This window comes from Trichomonas vaginalis, chromosome IV (genome assembly GCF_026262505.1).
Source record: "Trichomonas vaginalis G3 chromosome IV, whole genome shotgun sequence".
Lineage (NCBI taxonomy): Eukaryota > Parabasalia > Trichomonadida > Trichomonadidae > Trichomonas > Trichomonas vaginalis.
Genome location: NC_067206.1, coordinates 2,472,065 through 2,489,270, shown reverse-complemented (window position 1 = coordinate 2,489,270; position 17,206 = coordinate 2,472,065). Strand labels below are relative to the sequence as shown.

Genomic DNA, 17,206 nt, shown 5'->3' with positions numbered 1-17,206 from the left:
ATGAACCACCTATCCGGATTAGCTTTATGACCCCATCTCATTGTAGTTCCATAGTCTGCAGAAACAAAAGTAGGTTTGTTTCCATATTGGTTAGGTTCTGAATGAACTTTAAACAATGTTTCATTTCTATATGTTTTGTTGAAATTTAACCTTTTATTTTCACCGAGTTCAGCCAAAGATTGAACGTTATATGGTCGTAAGTAAAAAGGATTGTTGTATTTGCGTACATTTTCTTTCAGTACTTCCATTCTATGCTGAATATTTTCATCTGATGTTGGAGTCTTTTGTATGTCGGCGAACATTTTTCGATATTCTTCTACTATGTCAGCCGAATTTTTCTTAGACTCTTGGAAAGATTCCATATTCCCGCATACACTTGTTGAGGGTCAAGATTTTTCGGCTGTTCCAAATCTTCATCTAGTTCTGTGAAGTTAGTTTCCAAAGGAGGGACTTGTTCGTTTCCTTCAGGCTCTTCTAGCTGTTGTTGCTGAACTATTTCTTCCATGTCTGGTTGTATCTGAACTTCTTCCTGTGGAGTTTCTTGTACCTCATCTGCTGGCATTTCATATATTCCGAGACCGTTTTTAAAAAGTTCCCTATCTAAGTCATCCGGACTCATAAACCTTTCTTCTTTCGTTCCGTCTCTATTTTTTACGCGTTTCATGAAGAGAGTTGAATTATCATTTAGCTCTGACACCAAATATCTCGGAGTAAATTCAGTCATGTCATTTGGATGATATGCTATTAAATCATATCCCTTAGCGAGCTTGTATTTTCCAGGTTTGAAATTATATCCCATTTGGTGCTGAACCATAAAGCTAAATAGGTTCGGGTCAGTATTTCCTTCCTTGAACTTTCTAATAGCTTCTTTATATCTGTCACTAAAGTCAAGAGTATCTGGGTAACCATAGTCTTCCTTAAGCATTTTTAAGAATTCTTGGTTTCCTTGTTCTCTACTTCTTTTATGTCCTTGCTCTGTTTGTGGTTGTTGCTGTGCAGTGTTTTGAACTGTTGGTTGTGGTGCAGTGTTTTGAACTGTTGGTTGTGGTGCAGTGTTTTGAACTGTTGGTTGTGGTGCAGTGTTTTGAACTGTTGGTTGTTGTGCTGGATTTTGAACTGTTGGTTGTTGTGTTGGTTTTGGTGCATGCCTGTGTCTGTGTCCATGTGACGATGTAAATGTTTTAGGTAGTCCTGGTGCAGGTGCTTCTCTTGGAGGGTTTGGTGGTATATAAGTTCCACTAGCTAGTATATAAGTTCCACCAGCTGGCACATATGTTCCATCTGCAGCATAATGTCCTACCTGACTTTTCGTTCTTAAGAAAGCATTTACTAGGTCTGTTTTGGTCTGTTGTAACTCTTTTTCTTGACTTTCCACAACAGTTGCTCTAACGGCGTCATAGGCACTTTGAACTGCCTGTCTCGTTGCTGCATCTGTTATTTTCGTCATATTTTGTGCTACTTCTCTTAACTCGTTGTCGAAACCTTCAGACTTCAGTTTCTTTCCAGATGAGAAGTCGTTCACTAGTTTCACCTTACTATGAAGAGCTTCGAAGGCGTTCTTAAAGTCAGCATTCATTAAAGCTTCATTTGAACTGTCTTCATCCGCTTGTATTTTTGTCCTTATTGACCCTATAAGTTGGGCTGCTTTGGCGTTGGCTTGGGCATCTAACCAGTCATTATTAGCTTTTATATATTCTGCGCTTTTCATTGCCTTTTGCATGGCTGCGTCGTTATTTTTACTTTCTTGTGCTAAGTTTTCATACTGTACGGTTTGGTTTTGCAACTGTAAAAGTTTTTCTGCCTTTACATTTGCTTCAACTTCTTTTTTATACTCATCGCTATCCATATATGTCTTCAGGGCTTTTTGTTTTATCTCTTCATCTTTCAGTACTTTATATTGAGTAGTATGGTTTTTCAAATTTATAACATCTTGTTCCATTTTTGCTACTTCTGCTGCTTTTTCTGAAACTTTTTTCGCATATTCCTCTGTACTTAGTTCTTTCAGTTGTTCTTCTTTCTTCTTTTTCTCTACGTTTAACTCATTGAGTTTCTTTGTGTGTCTGTCATATTCTAGTTTCTTTTCGTTTTCACTTATTTGTTTCTGTATGTCTATGTTTGACTTTTTGACATCTGTTATTTGATTTTTGAGTGAACTCAAATTCATTTGACTTTGAGGGTTATAGGCTGTTCCGTCTGCAGCTCCACCATAGCCTGCCATTTTCGCTAAAAGTGCCGCTCTTAAACCTCCACTCTGTGCACCTATAACTCGGTTTAAAAGCATAGGGTTGCTTGACATTTGTTGCAACATAGTGGGGTCATTCATCATTTGTTGTTGCAACTGTTGTTGTGGTGTCAGTTTTACTATTGGATGTTTCAATGCTCCCTTCCTCTTACGTATATTCTTACGTAGCTTACGTGGCATTTTAAGTGAAGTTAAAAAGCGGCTTTTGACAGATGTTTATATGACATTTTTTGTTCAGCACAAAAAACTACTCGGTCAAAGTGTTGTCAGTTTTGTAAAATAACCGTCCTATCTTGTTTTAAAATGGAGAAAAGGCTTCTCAAAGTATACTTCCTTGGAACGCCTGTAACTTTTCCTGTAGCGACGATAGACCCTTACTTGTCCGGATAAAGTTATACTAAACATCTTCAGGGCTAGAGGGCACGAAGTGCCTGGAGGCCCCACTACCTTTTTTTTTTTTTTTTTTTTTTATATTCATAAAGATTTTCCAAAAATATGATACCGCAAAATTAAAAAAGTAACGTCTTGAGTGGAGTCAAAGGTCGAAATTGCTAGCTAAATGTTTTTTTAGCGAAATTGCGTATTGTACGTTTTTTTCGCAAAACGAAACCCTTATCTGATTTGTGAAAACATCTCATCAGTTTCTAGCTAATTCAAAAATCTTTACTATCTTATTCGATTAAAATGAAAAGGGAATAGTTTCATTATGCTTTAAATGACAGCCTTATAATATAATCATAGTTTTCGCTCAATATGCAGCATTTTTTTTTCGAAATCTATGGTCAATATCCTAAATACTGATTGCTTTGCATTCGTATCTCTTACATTTTCTATACCCACATCACTATTCATTGCTATTCCTATCTTTTTCATTTTTGTTTGTTTCTCATAATTTCTCAAAAAACACGATAACTTGATATTTGTAAATATCATACTTTATAACGTAAATAAGAACTTGACCTATTAAGAAAAGCAGTAATGAAAAGAAAATCTGAAATTCATAAAAATTACAAGTTTCTGATGACAATTAGCTTAATTAAACCAGGTACAAGATTATATAATTGTATTTTCTATCCAATTATCCATATAATATCTTATCCAGAAAAAATAACTTGATCAATACCAAATGATTTTTTAACTAGTAAATAAAGTATTTTCTTTACACATACATTGTATATCATAGTTTTTTTTTGGTTTCGCAAAACATCCAAAAACAAATATGCTATAAAAGTGACAATTTTAGCAAAACGAAACCCTTAAATCAGATTTTTAATCTCTATAATGCATAATTCACTCAATATCTCAATTTTGATATTGCGAGATATTTTTGCTATCGGTTTCGCAATTTTGACACAATAGCAAGAGGGTTCTATAAGCATTATTATCAACGTAGAATCTGAATATCATATCAGAAAATGTCGCAAATCTGACATTTACACGACCAAATAGCAAAAATAATTGAATACTTTTCGCAAAAACTTTAAAAATCGATAAAAATATGAAATATAGATATTAAAGAGACTTTTTATATAATATTCATAAAGATTTTCCAAAAATATGATACCGCAAAATTAAAAAAGTAACGTCTTGAGTGGAGTCAAAGGTCGAAATTGCTAGCTAAATGTTTTTTTAGCGAAATTGCGTATTGTACGTTTTTTTCGCAAAACGAAACCCTTAGATAGATTCGATTTAGCAAAAATGAAAAATTCTAAAAAATACAAAAGAATGTCGAACAAATAAAATACGTTTAAACATAAACAAATAAAAGTTAAGATATGTAGAATAAGAAATAGACAGAATAATAGCGCATAAAAAATAAATAAGAAAAATTATGTAAACCAGATCACTTCTGAGGCTTTGGCCTTGAATTGATCCACTTACAACTTTCAAGATCTCTCTCCGTACAGTTGCGAACAAAGATCTTGTCAACATGAGTCAATAATCTGATATTTTCATAGTCAACATCGCTGACATCGTACTCAGACTTGAGTTTGTCAACATCTTTGGTATTCATTTCTATGAATCCATGTGAAGGAAAATTACCTTGTTGGTGGAATAAGCTTCCGTCGATGCTTTTGATACCAAGAAGATGTGCGAACTTTATCTTGTCAACATGAAGTACATAATCGTTGATCCATTTAACACCAACTAAGGAATCAAATTTTGAGTCAAGGGTTGAGAGTTTGAGGGCGTTATATAGTTTATATGAAAACCTACAGCTGGCATTGTTCTTCTTTTGGAAAAACTCAGCGACCAACTCACCGAACGTAAAATCCTTATCCACCCAACGGCTTCTTGGTATAAAGCCAAGCTTGACAGGATTAACAATAAGGGCTGTATCTGAAAGTGCCTCGGTAAAATGAGCATCTTCAATCGGCGTAAACTTTTGACGATTTTCTTTTTGCTTCACTTGTACCGGAATCAAAGAGAGGATTGACCTTGCTGACAAAAATGCTGTTAGCTGCGATGATAGATTCTTTTGTTGTACCGCAGGTGTATGAATCTTGATTGGCGAAGATATTGCTCTCTTATGAAGTTTTTTCGAAACAACCTCTTGCGATTCATTCGAGTTTGGTGGGTAAGGTGCTGAAAATGGTTCGAAATTTGTGTTTCTTAAACCATAGTCAATATCAAAATTCAAACTATCGTTTAACTCCGGAAACTCCAACTCAGGTGTGTTCATTGATGCATAGTTCGGCGATTCTCCAATATCATCTATTGTATCAATGCCAAGCGGCGAGCAGAGTGAGAAATTCATATCCGAAGTAAAATTCATAACCGATGGAAAAATTGAGAGATTTATTTAACTAAATTCTGAGGTATATTTATTTCACTCGAGAATACGAAATATTTCTAGTAATGCCAAACATCAAATTTTTGTTGTGATCCCCATTTGACCTTATCAAATTCAATCATGTCATATTTTTTTCTTTAATTAGCTTATTTTTAGCTCCAACTAAGAGTTTATTGCAAGATTAGCATAATCGATTCGATTGCATTCAAAGACATTGAATGCATGGTTCTTGGATTCTGCAAGCTGAAAGAAATAATATAAATTTGTTAGCAAATGACATAAAGGAAATTTGTTGCGGTTTCTTCAAAAAGTAGGAAATACCATACCGATATTCAAAGTCATTACATTTACTAAGTCTATAAGTCCATTATCAGGCAGCATTTAACTTATAGTGGGCGTGTTTAGATACGAATTGAAAATTAAGAGCATTCATAACTATCTTTCGAACCTTTATATATCTAAGCATGATAAAAACAATGTTTTTAATAGCCGATGCATTCTATGTTTGACTGGAGCTCTCAAACAATTTTTTTATCTTGGTCTTATGTAGAAAACTCCAAAATGCATTGCAAACTAACATAAACATGCATTTGTTAAACTATAAATAAACTTACTGAATGAAGAATTCTGATAATTATCAGCAAATTGAAAATCAAGCAAATCGCTACATATGTGAAGTATTAAAATTCATTGATGCAGCATTCTTATTAGCTTCCAACAGTTATTGATTGTAAGATCATATAATTTGAAAACTCCATAATTTCAAAATCATTTAATACTATCAATTCTCCATAGATCATCCCAAAAATTCATATAAGAGTCTTTGTTTTTAGACAAATTGCATTACAATGACTATAAATGGATCCATTTTCGTTATATCTATATAAATGTTAAAAATTTCGCCAAAGGAATGTAAGTAAATCAACTCAAAGATCTAATCGATGAATTTCTAATCTGAGGTCAAGCAATAGAACAAGGAAAAAATGTGCAATTGATGCAATATATAGTATTTTGCTTGGCGATCGAGTTGTTTCAGGAAATAAACTACAATAACATCCAAATAATAAATAAAATCATGACAATAAGGTTTGAAATCCCTTTCAAATATCGTTTTTATCTGGATATTCTCACAATATTTTGAATAGTTTTTTGTTGGATTCAAATTTTGAAATTCAGGAGTATATCTCTTTTAGTTTCATTTCATCTTGCTAATTAAGTGGTAATTACTGAGTCTTTTTTCAAGCTATATCATCATAAGAGAGGTAGGGCAACGATAGGTCAAAAAGGCTTCTCTGATAGATTTCCTTGCCTTTTGGATATGCTATAATATATAGCCTAGCATGATAGGATATGATGTCAAAAGTTAGAACATAACTTAGGATCTTGAGAAAAATGAAAAACAAAAATTACATAAAAAAAGGAAAATTTTATCTAATTTGTTTTTTGGACCGAATAAGTAATTTTATTGAATTTCAATACGACACATAGATTTTATTATTAGTAATAAATATAATGGTTTACTATTAACAAGGAACCTAAACTAATGAAAATTTGATTTCAAATATTGTATATGATTATCATAGATTACCAAAATATATTGCTATTTATGAGGATATAATATTGATTATTAGTAAATCGTATAAATTTAATAAATATACCATGAATATTGAATGAATTTCTTGATTCATAGGGGTAAAACGCGCTTTTATATGATTTAGACAGAGAATTTATGAGATGTAAATAACACAATAAAGGTTTATATTGAATATTTTCTAAAAATAAATCGAAATTATAAAAAACAATACATTTATTCATTGAAACTACTTGGACAAATATGAAACAAGCATTCAGGCAATACTTTTGAGACTTCAACGCATCTGATAATTTTTATATAACTTCACCTCTTATGCTTAGAGTGGAGGTATTGAGATCGTATAAGTATAGATGAGCTCACATTCAGATATGATGTGTGAACTTCTGTTTTCACTGCAATTTTGAATCAGAATAAACTCAAAACAAGAATAAAATGATATACTCACTCTCTAAATGTGTTCGAGATTTAAAGTTGTATGAATAAAACGATTCATCTTTCGAAGCCTCCCATTTAATGAGAGACTTCGAAAGATGAATGTATTCATGTAGATGAAATACTATATATGACCATGTGTGATACTAAAGATATCAAAATGTTCATTTTTAAGTGCAATAGAAGGGTTATCTCTCGTAAAATCTCAATTTAAGGAAGATTTAGAAAGAACTCCTTTCCTAAGTAGATAGTGTGTGGTTTCTGTCTTTTGGTTGATCAGGAACTATGAAATTAAGTCGGACAGAAAGAAGTTCTTTCCAAAACAGACTCCAAATGAGTTGTTCGAAAAGAACTTCCTTCTGTATATGGATAATTGTAGTTACCGCACTGAAGTATGTGATTGTGATGATGGAGTTCTCGATAAATCTAAAATCGGATTAAGATTAATTGAAAACTCAAGTAATTCTTTGAAATCTTGTGTTGTCTGGCACTATAATAACCAAAGAATGAGAATATTATGTTGAATGATGAGTACGTGTGCTCGGCATTCGCCGAGCGAATTGAGTTTAACGTACTATGAAAAGTGACAAATTTGGGCTTTTTTTCCTAGGGTTATGATCTCTTCCTTTCTGCTCAATACGACAGAAATGAAAGAATGAATTTGTACTCCCTAATTGATTACTACAATCTGTATCTATCTTTAACATAGAATTAGCTGCATTGTGATTTATACTCCAGAATTATTCAATTTAAGATCAACCTCGTAAATTTTAATCATATTGCACCAATACTCCTACGTTGAGATAAGAACATGATTATACATACCAAAGCCCCATATTAAAAATCAAAATTTAGCACCTCCATTATGCAACCACATTATTTGTCGCAAATAAGTATATTTACGCATATTATGATGCATATTCACACAACTCGTATACATGAAAAGTTATTAAAATCAGACAAAATTATTGCAATAAGGAAAAAAAAAACAACTTTATTATATATGTTAGTAATGAATTACAAATATTTCTACAAAGAATGCTCAATACTTCATATAATCTTCGAATATTTCTTATTACAAGTTAATACATTTTGACTCGAACATGATAAACAAAAGCTGACACACTGATTACTACATTTATGAAAATATAGTACGTTTCCATTCATCTGTTTACTTGTTTTTGTTGGAATAAAATCATTTTTTTTTTTTCATGAAATAAGAATTTTGTTGCGAAAGCAATATCTCTAACAATAATTAATACATTACGTCAACTCTGGAATGAGTATTTATCAAATATGATATCAAAATCAAAAATTAGTTGTTTTTTATGAGTAAAAACGATGTAAATTGATTATTTGACTAATTATCAAATACTTTGATTTTCCAAATTTTTTTCGAAATTGATTTTTTCATGTGAAATTCAAATTGTTTAATTTCATTTTTGAAATTTTGAATTTTTTTTGGAATTTTGAGTTGATCAATTCAGCAGAATTGATAATGCTATTGCTTTAGGGCATACCACAAGGTGATGAATAAAAGGTGAACATTAACAAATTATTTTAAATCACAAATATCATCCTCATCAACTTTAATTCTAAAAAGAACTGTACTGAATTATGAAAATGCATGATTTACATTATTAAAATCTTTGAATGAAAATAGTACAAGATAAGTTTTTATTCATTTTTAATTAGATTTAAACGAAAAACTACTCCATATTAAAATTTAAGTCGAGAAATCGTATTTTGTTCTTATTTGTTAGCATTTTGTAGACATTCTAATCTTGAATTAATTTGTTACATGATATTATTAACAAATTTAACTGAAAAAATATGTTAATATGGAATAAACCATGATTATATAAGCTATCAATGCTATATATACATATGTAAAGATTCATATTAACTCAATTAACAAAAATGATAGATTTTCATAAAGGTTCAATCTACGTTCGTCCGAAAATTTTGATTTTTATATAGAAGACATAGTTTCTATATACATAATTAAATTTTCAAACAAATTTGATCATACCATTTATTAAGCAGGATAGTATATTAATTACTATCAGTATAAAAATATAAAAATGATTATATTTAATTATTGCATAATTTAGTCAAAGAGTTATAAGCCTCAAGTGATCGTTATCACCTTCAATGCACGTATACTTTATTGATTCATAGATATTTAATCTATGTTTGACATGTTGTTGTCGTCATTCGTTTTGTTCCCATTCTTCCTAAGTTAGAATTAGAGAATACACCATCCACATCATCTAATTTGGTCCTCAGCGATAGATTGGTTCATTTTGGAGGAGTCCCATCAGACAGTTTTCGAGCACCAAATATCAAATTTTAATGTATACAAATCTTTAGTGATTTATCTCTTTTATGATGAGTAAAAGGTTTCTGCTCATCAACATTTGATTTCCGACATATATGATTTCTAATTGCAATTATTTACTTTCTTTTTATAATCTAACTCTGTGACTCATACCATAAATTAATTATTGGAAAGTGTCAATATGTTTGGCACAACGCATGGCGGAAGATACCAAACCATGCAGGGAATATGATACGTTTAAGATCTCCGAACTTTTTTTCCAAAAATTTTCTATCGTTGCCCTACCTCTATCATAAGATTGATCAACAATTGTTCAATTTTCAAAAACATTAAAATTGGCCTTTTGAGTGTTCATTGATGCAAGCAATGCGTTGTGTTTAAACTGAGTAATAAGTTGCCTTTGAAAGAGTAATGAAAAACGATTTCTTTGAGAAAGTTTTGAGCTGATCGTTTCAATTGTACTAAGATTAAAATAAACAATACGAATGAACAATATATATTAGGATTAAAGCTCCGTAATTCAAAATTATTGTGGTCATTTTTTTGGTCTTGATTTGATCTTCATAAATTTTAATTAAAAACGCATTACCATTCTGTATATTAATGAAATATGCACATTAAATCTTTTCAAATTCATTCTAATACTTCGAAAATTTCAATGCAACGTTTTTATCGTTTACTATTTATAGTTTCAAATCTTGCATATTTCAAGGTTCTTTTCAAATCAAAATAAAAATTACTATAGCAGACTTTATATTATCATTCAATTTTTGAATGATCTTCTCAATGCTTTAAAAAAGTAATTTATAAATCGATCCAGTTACATTTTGTAGTTAATATTATTGAAAAATATTTTCAAAAAGTGACAAAAATGAGCTCAATCCTTGATTCACTGTTCGGGAAGAAACAGGCAACTGAAGGAAAGCCATTATTAAATAAAAAATCCCCTGAAGTATTACAATTCAAGCAAATGGTTGAAGAAATCAATAATTCCGATCAAGTATTAAAATGCGTCGATTTTTACATCACCAGATTCGGTAATTTCTACGATAGAGAAGGCCTCATCGCAGGTGATATCAAACATGAAGTTACAAAAGTGATTGAGTTATATAAACCTCTTTTCAATGATTCATTCAATGATAAAGTCAAATACATTTACGGCCTCGCTTTTTTGGAAAGAGCCGCATGCTTATACCATTCAGATTATTGGGAAAAGCATCTCCTTCTTGATATCATGTACGATATTATCCATACAAATAAAGATGAACTTATTCAAGATGCTCTTCCATACATTAAAGAGATCTCATCAGATAAGAATCTCCTGAGAATTATATTTGCAGGCAATCACATTGTTACATTTTGGAATGAAGTCATTGCCAAAGAAAGCAAGGTTAACAAGCAGATTGCAAGCTATTTTATTGAAGCTGCCTTCAAGCAGACAGACTTAATTATCCTACAACTCAAAGAATTCTTGGATAATGCAATTGTTCAAATCAGTGGTGATGTAGTACCACCAGAAATGCTTCCAGTAGGTCTTCATCTTATTGGTGCACTCATTGCAAATATCAGCGCCGAGCAATACATTCAAAGTATTTTTAATGTTTTAGATACAAAAATTAATTCCATCGTATCATATGAATGGTTTGCAGGATTCCTTCTTACAAGATCCTTAAACCAGAACATTGCTTGGCAAAAGCTTCAATTTGTTATTATGAATAATGACGCAACAACAAGACAAATGTGCACTGCAGTTGACGCACTTTACTTCGTAAGAACACATCCAAGAGTTAAAAACTTCGAACTTATTCCATTTACAAGAGTTTTCCCTAATATGCCATTTGAAACACAGACAAAGCTTTACGAAATCGCTCTTAACCACAATCTTAAGGAGCGTATCCTCATATTCCACGAGACATATCCATTCTGGGAACGCAATATTAATACAGAAGCTTTATCTAAATTTGTTATCAACGCTAATTGGGGTAACAAAGGCTACAAGGAATTAATATCTGTATTAGAATCCTTACCATTCGATCCACTTGTCGCTGCTCTTATTAAGGATGTTCATACATTTAATATTGTAGCTTCGATCTTTTCTCATTTAGATCCAGAATGGCCAAAGATCAACGATTTCCTCGAAGCTGTATTAAATGGAACACTTGAAGAGTCACGACATCCTCAAGAATTAGCAAAGATTGTACTTCCACAATTTGATCCACATATTTTCATTGAAACAGTCAAGAAATACTTCGACAGAGATGTTCTCAATGTCGCTGTCCTCGAATTAATTGCAGAATACGCAGAGAATTCTTTAGATTTCACACATGCTTTTTGCGAGACAGGCGGATTGGATAAATTAACAAAGCATTTATCATGCCCACAGACATTAGATATTATTCGCGCCTTTGTTAGGGACGAACCTTACAACTTGGTCGATGAATATATCGCAAGAACAGATTTCTCTCAAATTCCAAAGGATAAAATCACACATCTCATGTGTGGAACAAAGCAATCCGAAAACTTACCGAAGTCACAGTTCATTCGCATTCCTTCTTTGTGCAAATATGTTCAGCCAATGTTAGATTACGCTTACAACCGTTACATTTACGGTAAATATGCTCCATTATACTTTACACCACCAGAAGGAGACATTTTCGAGAGCTCAAGAACTTATATGAATTCAGAAGTTGCTGCAAAGTTCATGACATCTCCAAAATCCATTTCATACCTCATCCAGAATATGGAACCTTGCACAGGTGTCTACCAGCTCAACCATGACTGTCCAAATCACTCTCATCCGATCAAATGCGAAGGAGTCACTTCATTTTGGATCTTCGTACACAAATTCGAAGGTAAATCAACAATGTTTACAATCGATGACAAATTTACAGTCTTTTTCGAGAACGGAAATATCTGCTTGCATAAGTCCGCTCTTACACTGAAATTCAAGGAATGGCATCTTATTACCTTCCAAATGAAGACTGTTGAAGACAAGAAAGCCATGTCCGTTTACTTCGACATGGAAGAATTGAGAACAGTCGAAACCGACTCCGATACCATCACATTAGGTGGAGAAACAGCACCAAATGGACATTGGTACATTGGAGAGTTCTTTACAAACAAAGTTACCATGACAACGAAATATCTTTCCGAAGTCATGGACAAAGGTCCTTCCAAAGTATCTACAAAGCTCCAAACGCCATTTGTCTACGTTCCATACGCAGGCCCACTGTCATATCTTCCTGCATTTGGTGGTCCTGACACTTTTTGGAGTGCATGCTTCAATTCCAAGGAGATTGACGAGTTCCTTGAGCTTATCCTTGCTGCTTTCAGTCTCGAGAGATCCAAGATTATCACAACAGAAGACTTATTCAACGGAATTGCCGCTTGTGCCATCCAAGTTCCGCATTTAATGATCGAACAGACAGGCCAGATCGCAGTCATGGAGTCAATGAAGCAGCTCAGAACAACATCTCCTATGCTCACACATCTTTTCCAGAACTATTTCTTCGCAAACGCTCCTGACATGTTGCATCAACTCTTCTTGAGCACATATTCAGAGTTGAAGGACCCTGTTGCCATACTTCCTTACCTCACAGACTCCCTCATCTTCTTCAATATCACCGGCGCTAGATTGGAGAACACACTCGAAGCGATCGGAATGATCATGAAGAAGAAGCCAGAGGAAACAATCAAATTCATGTTGGACATTTTGAGAGGAATGCCATTCATCAACTCAATGAAAGTTGAAACTCCTGATGACCCACAGATCACAGAGCTTCAGACAGAGTTGATGAGAAGAGTATTCGGAGCTGGATTCCCTAAGAAAGCTGAAGATTGCTTGGAACCACTCGATACTTTATCTTCTTGCATTGCTCCTTATGTTTTCAACGGATTTGTGAAGAATTCAATTCAAATTGATGGTTTCTTCTCACAAGATATCCTCAACAAGATGTATCCTGCTTTAGCATTCTACTCTGACAAGGAGTTAGTTTGGCAGGGCATCTTTTCACTCATTAACAACCAAGTTCTCAAGAAGATGTCAGATTTCAAGACAGATTTGATTGCTCGTCCAAATATCGTCATCCTCGCATACGACTTAGCTTGCGAACTCCTCAGAAAGGACTTGAACTCAAAGCTCGCATCAACAGTTCTCCAGTATTTGCTTGGTATTGAGAGAAATGCTGATGTTTTGTGTCCGAATTTGCATGTTTACGTGTCAAAATTATGTGCAGCCGGATTCCATTACTACGAGAAGATGAGTATTCCATTCTCCATTTATCCTGATGAGACTAAGTACGTCAATGACGAAGACATCAGTGGTTTGTCTGTCAATTATTCGAACGAAAAAGATTTCGTCGATATCGATGACGCCAAATACGAATATACCATCGAAAGGAAGCCAAAGAAAGAAGATGACAAAGCAAGAAAACTCGATGGACAAACAGACATCTGCAGAATTATTGCTGACATGTCAAGTCTGATGTTGAATTTGAAGTGCAATGACGCAAATCTCTTCAAAGATCTCTTGGTAAAGAACACAATCCAAGGTGCAGATGTTCCTCAACCAGTTTCAAAGGAAATGCACATCTTCCTTTTGTACGATTTCCTCATGACAAAGCCGAAACTGGTTGATGTATCAAAGTCTGTTTTATGCGACTTTGTTTCCACTGTTGTTTTCTCTGGCTGGTGGAAGAACTACGAACAACCACTTCTCGCCATTTTGTTCGATTACTTACCACCAGAGCCAATCAATTTCATGACTGTCTGCATGTTGTCAATCAACTCTCCTCGCATCATCATGAAATTGCTTCAGACACCTGTTGCATGGAAGAAATGCCAGAAATCTAAGAATTTTATGGATTATTTCGCAGAAAAATTATCTCAGTACGAATTCACAGAAGACCAAGAGAAATTAATTCTCAAAGAATTGAGCAATCCTTTGAAGAAGAACTTCCAAAACAAGACAATGAAGGAGTACTTGACACAAGACAAACTCGACAGTGCAGAAATTATCAAGAAACAAACTCAAAACTACATCAACCAGTTGAATCAAGACATCATCTCAAAGAGATTGAACAGCTCTCTCAAGACTCCAAGCAATGTCTTCGAAATCTCAAGAAATGGAAACGCTTTCTTGCACAGAATTTCATTGAGAAATCAGTTCGCAACAAGATTCAACAAATGCTGCATGGGAGCTGAAGAAAACATCTGCCACGTCTACCAAACAAGAGTTTTACTCGAAGACTTCAACTTAAACGAAAAAGGAAAGATAACTCTCTTGAACTCGCCAAGCCCAATTTATCCAGCTAAAAACTTGTTGCCATTACCAGAGAAGAGTGAAGAAAATAAGGTCAACGATCTTAATCTCAACTTCAGACCTTATTTCACTCCAAAGATCGAATACAAGTCTCTCAATGGAATATTGCTTCCTCCATATTTGAACAGCGAAAAGGAAGAAGAACTCAAGAGATCTTTGACAAACAAATTGCATTCAAACGAGTTTGTTTCATTCGAAATTATCTTAGATCATAATCTTCCTTGCGTCGGTGCTTTTGCTGAAGACAAATTCGTATTTGTTTTGAACGCAAAAGTTACAGAAAAAGGCATCGAAATTCTTGAGAACAAAGGCGACAAAATCATTGATATGTCCATCAGTGGATTACTCGGCAGATCATCACTCTTCTTCCACTCTCCTTCATTGGAGATAAACAAGAAAGAAGTTACATTTGTCGAGACATCCAAATTATCTGATGTTTTGACATTAGTTGACATTTTCTTGTTCGATGGCAAACACTTCAGCTTCTCAGTGAACAACGATATCCAAGATGATTTTGTCAACAAGATCAAACCAGAAAAGCCAGTTTTGCCACAGATTCTCGAAATGTCATCCTCAGACATTTTGAAGGGATATTCAGATGGAACAATCACAACATTGGATCTTCTCTTCTACGCAAACAAAAAGGCAGGAAAGTCATACTCAGATAGAGATAACTATCCATTATTCCCATTAATCAAAAGTGATGGTTCCATGAATTTGTCAGAGATTGATTTGACAATCAGAAAACAATTTGTTAACAAGTTATTGAACAATGAGTTCTCTGATATCAAATCTGCAATCAATGAAGCAGAAAAGTCACTTTTGACTCCAGAATTCTACATCCCAAGTGAAATTTCTAACGAACCGAAAGAGACAATTTTCATGCGTTCTCTTTTGGAGAAGTCTGATATTTCCGAATGGGTTGATAGTATCTTTGGACCAGAAAGCTCCACAAGAGTTTTCGACAGCAAGATGCCAAAGCCAACACAAAGAGACATCAATTTCGACACTGAATATCATTCAACAGTTTTAGTTCCTCAGCCATACGCAACAAGAGTTAAATCGACCAAAGCAGGCTGTGTTTTCTTATCCAAAGATCAGTACATGCTTCAGAAGGCAATGGATATTGATGACTTCCTTGTCGAACACTCTTTGAAGAACATTTCCGCTCTTGCTGTTTCAGAAGATTCGACTGCAATTGCTGCTGCAACAGCTCAAGGAACAATTTTAGTTTACTTCGCTGTTTCAAATCATTCGAAGTTAATTACATGTCCAAAGGCTGTCATGACATCAATGTCCTTGGATACAAAGTCGAATTCCCTCCTTGCAACAGATGGAGAGTATATCTATCTGTTCGATATTCCTTCTGCTGTTTTGGCCAAGAAAGTTAAGTGCGAAAATGTTGTTTCTTTGGCACTTTTCTCTGTTGAAGATTTACTCATCGCCATCACAAAGACTAAAGCGATTGTTTTCAACAACGATTTAGTACAGTTGTCAGAACTCGCCATGGAAAGCGAGCCCACATGCCTTTCAACAATCGAAGGCCCAATGTTCGAAGAAAAGCCAAGATTCGTTATTGGTTTTGTCAATGGAGAAGTTTCAAGTTTCGCATTCGATATCCAGAACTGCTCCTGCCAGAAGGTCTTGACATACCAGAAGGAAGGATTGCCAGTAAAGAGCGTTACTTCATTACACCACGGAAAGGCAATTATCGCCTTGGATAATGAAGGAGGAGCAACAAGTTTCACAGCGAAGAAATGTCCGAAATTCGCAGATGTGTCACTTTTCATCAAATGCACAGGATGCGATAAAGAAGCTGCATGGCTTTGCAGAGATTGCGGAAGAGCCTTCTGCGGTGGATGCTTAGTTGGTGGTAAATGCCCTCAATGCAGACAAATGTCAGGACATTTCCAGTACTTCGAGAAGAAGGAATGACTATCTGGACCTAATGACTTATGGGTACTTTTAGTTCTGGTCTTGTTCATTTATTATTTGTTCCCTTAATTTTAGAAAAAAAAAGTCCCATTATTTTATTTATTTTCTTTTATTTTTTTTGAGTTTTAATTTATTATGTTGGGGTTGGTTGTTTAGTTTTTGATTCGTAATTTGGTCATCGAGTAAAAGCAAATTTTATTATTTTGAATTATTGGGTTCACCAACGCCTCGGTTACATATTTCTCATTTTTAGCACCAAAAACTCATAATTTACATAAAATTATACTTTCTTAATAAGGACAGAATTGTCAAATTTAATTTTGAGTATAAAATGGTATTAAATATAAGTTTCTTTTAACAAAACATATACTATTGATGTGAGTATTTAAAACCTAGAGTCTCAAAGAATAACTATGATATTTGAGAGATTTGGTTTTATTGAATTTGAAATAACCTAGAATTAAGGAAATAATTGCATATTACATGATATAAAAGACCATTTGTTGGTATTGGTCTTGCTTTAATTTAGCTTCCTGCTAGTGAAAACT

General features: G+C 33.7%; 2 protein-coding genes and 1 pseudogene across 3 annotated transcripts, besides 2 other annotated features; 1 reads left to right on the top strand and 2 right to left on the bottom strand.

The window, feature by feature from the left end:
* Positions 1-98: part of a mobile genetic element that runs on past the window's edge.
* A 28-nt stretch (positions 99-126) lies between these two features.
* TVAGG3_0014930 lies at positions 127-2,422 on the bottom strand (annotated as a pseudogene). The gene has a single exon. A coding segment is annotated over exon 1 (2,296 nt).
* A 1,546-nt stretch (positions 2,423-3,968) lies between these two features.
* On the bottom strand, positions 3,969-5,013 carry TVAGG3_0014920 (transcription-initiator DNA-binding domain ibd family; the record flags this gene model as incomplete). Its single annotated transcript, XM_001308232.2, has 1 exon — positions 4,086-5,000. The coding sequence occupies one exon, from the start codon at positions 4,998-5,000 to the stop codon at positions 4,086-4,088; it is 915 nt and encodes a 304-aa protein (XP_001308233.1).
* A 2,576-nt stretch (positions 5,014-7,589) lies between these two features.
* Positions 7,590-7,637: a mobile genetic element.
* A 2,637-nt stretch (positions 7,638-10,274) lies between these two features.
* Positions 10,275-16,826, top strand: TVAGG3_0014900 (aggrephagy protein; the record flags this gene model as incomplete). The annotated part of the gene is made up of 1 exon (XM_001308231.1): positions 10,275-16,658. One exon carries the CDS (start codon positions 10,275-10,277, stop codon positions 16,656-16,658), a length of 6,384 nt encoding a protein of 2,127 aa, XP_001308232.1.
* Positions 16,827-17,206: the final 380 nt, after the last annotated feature.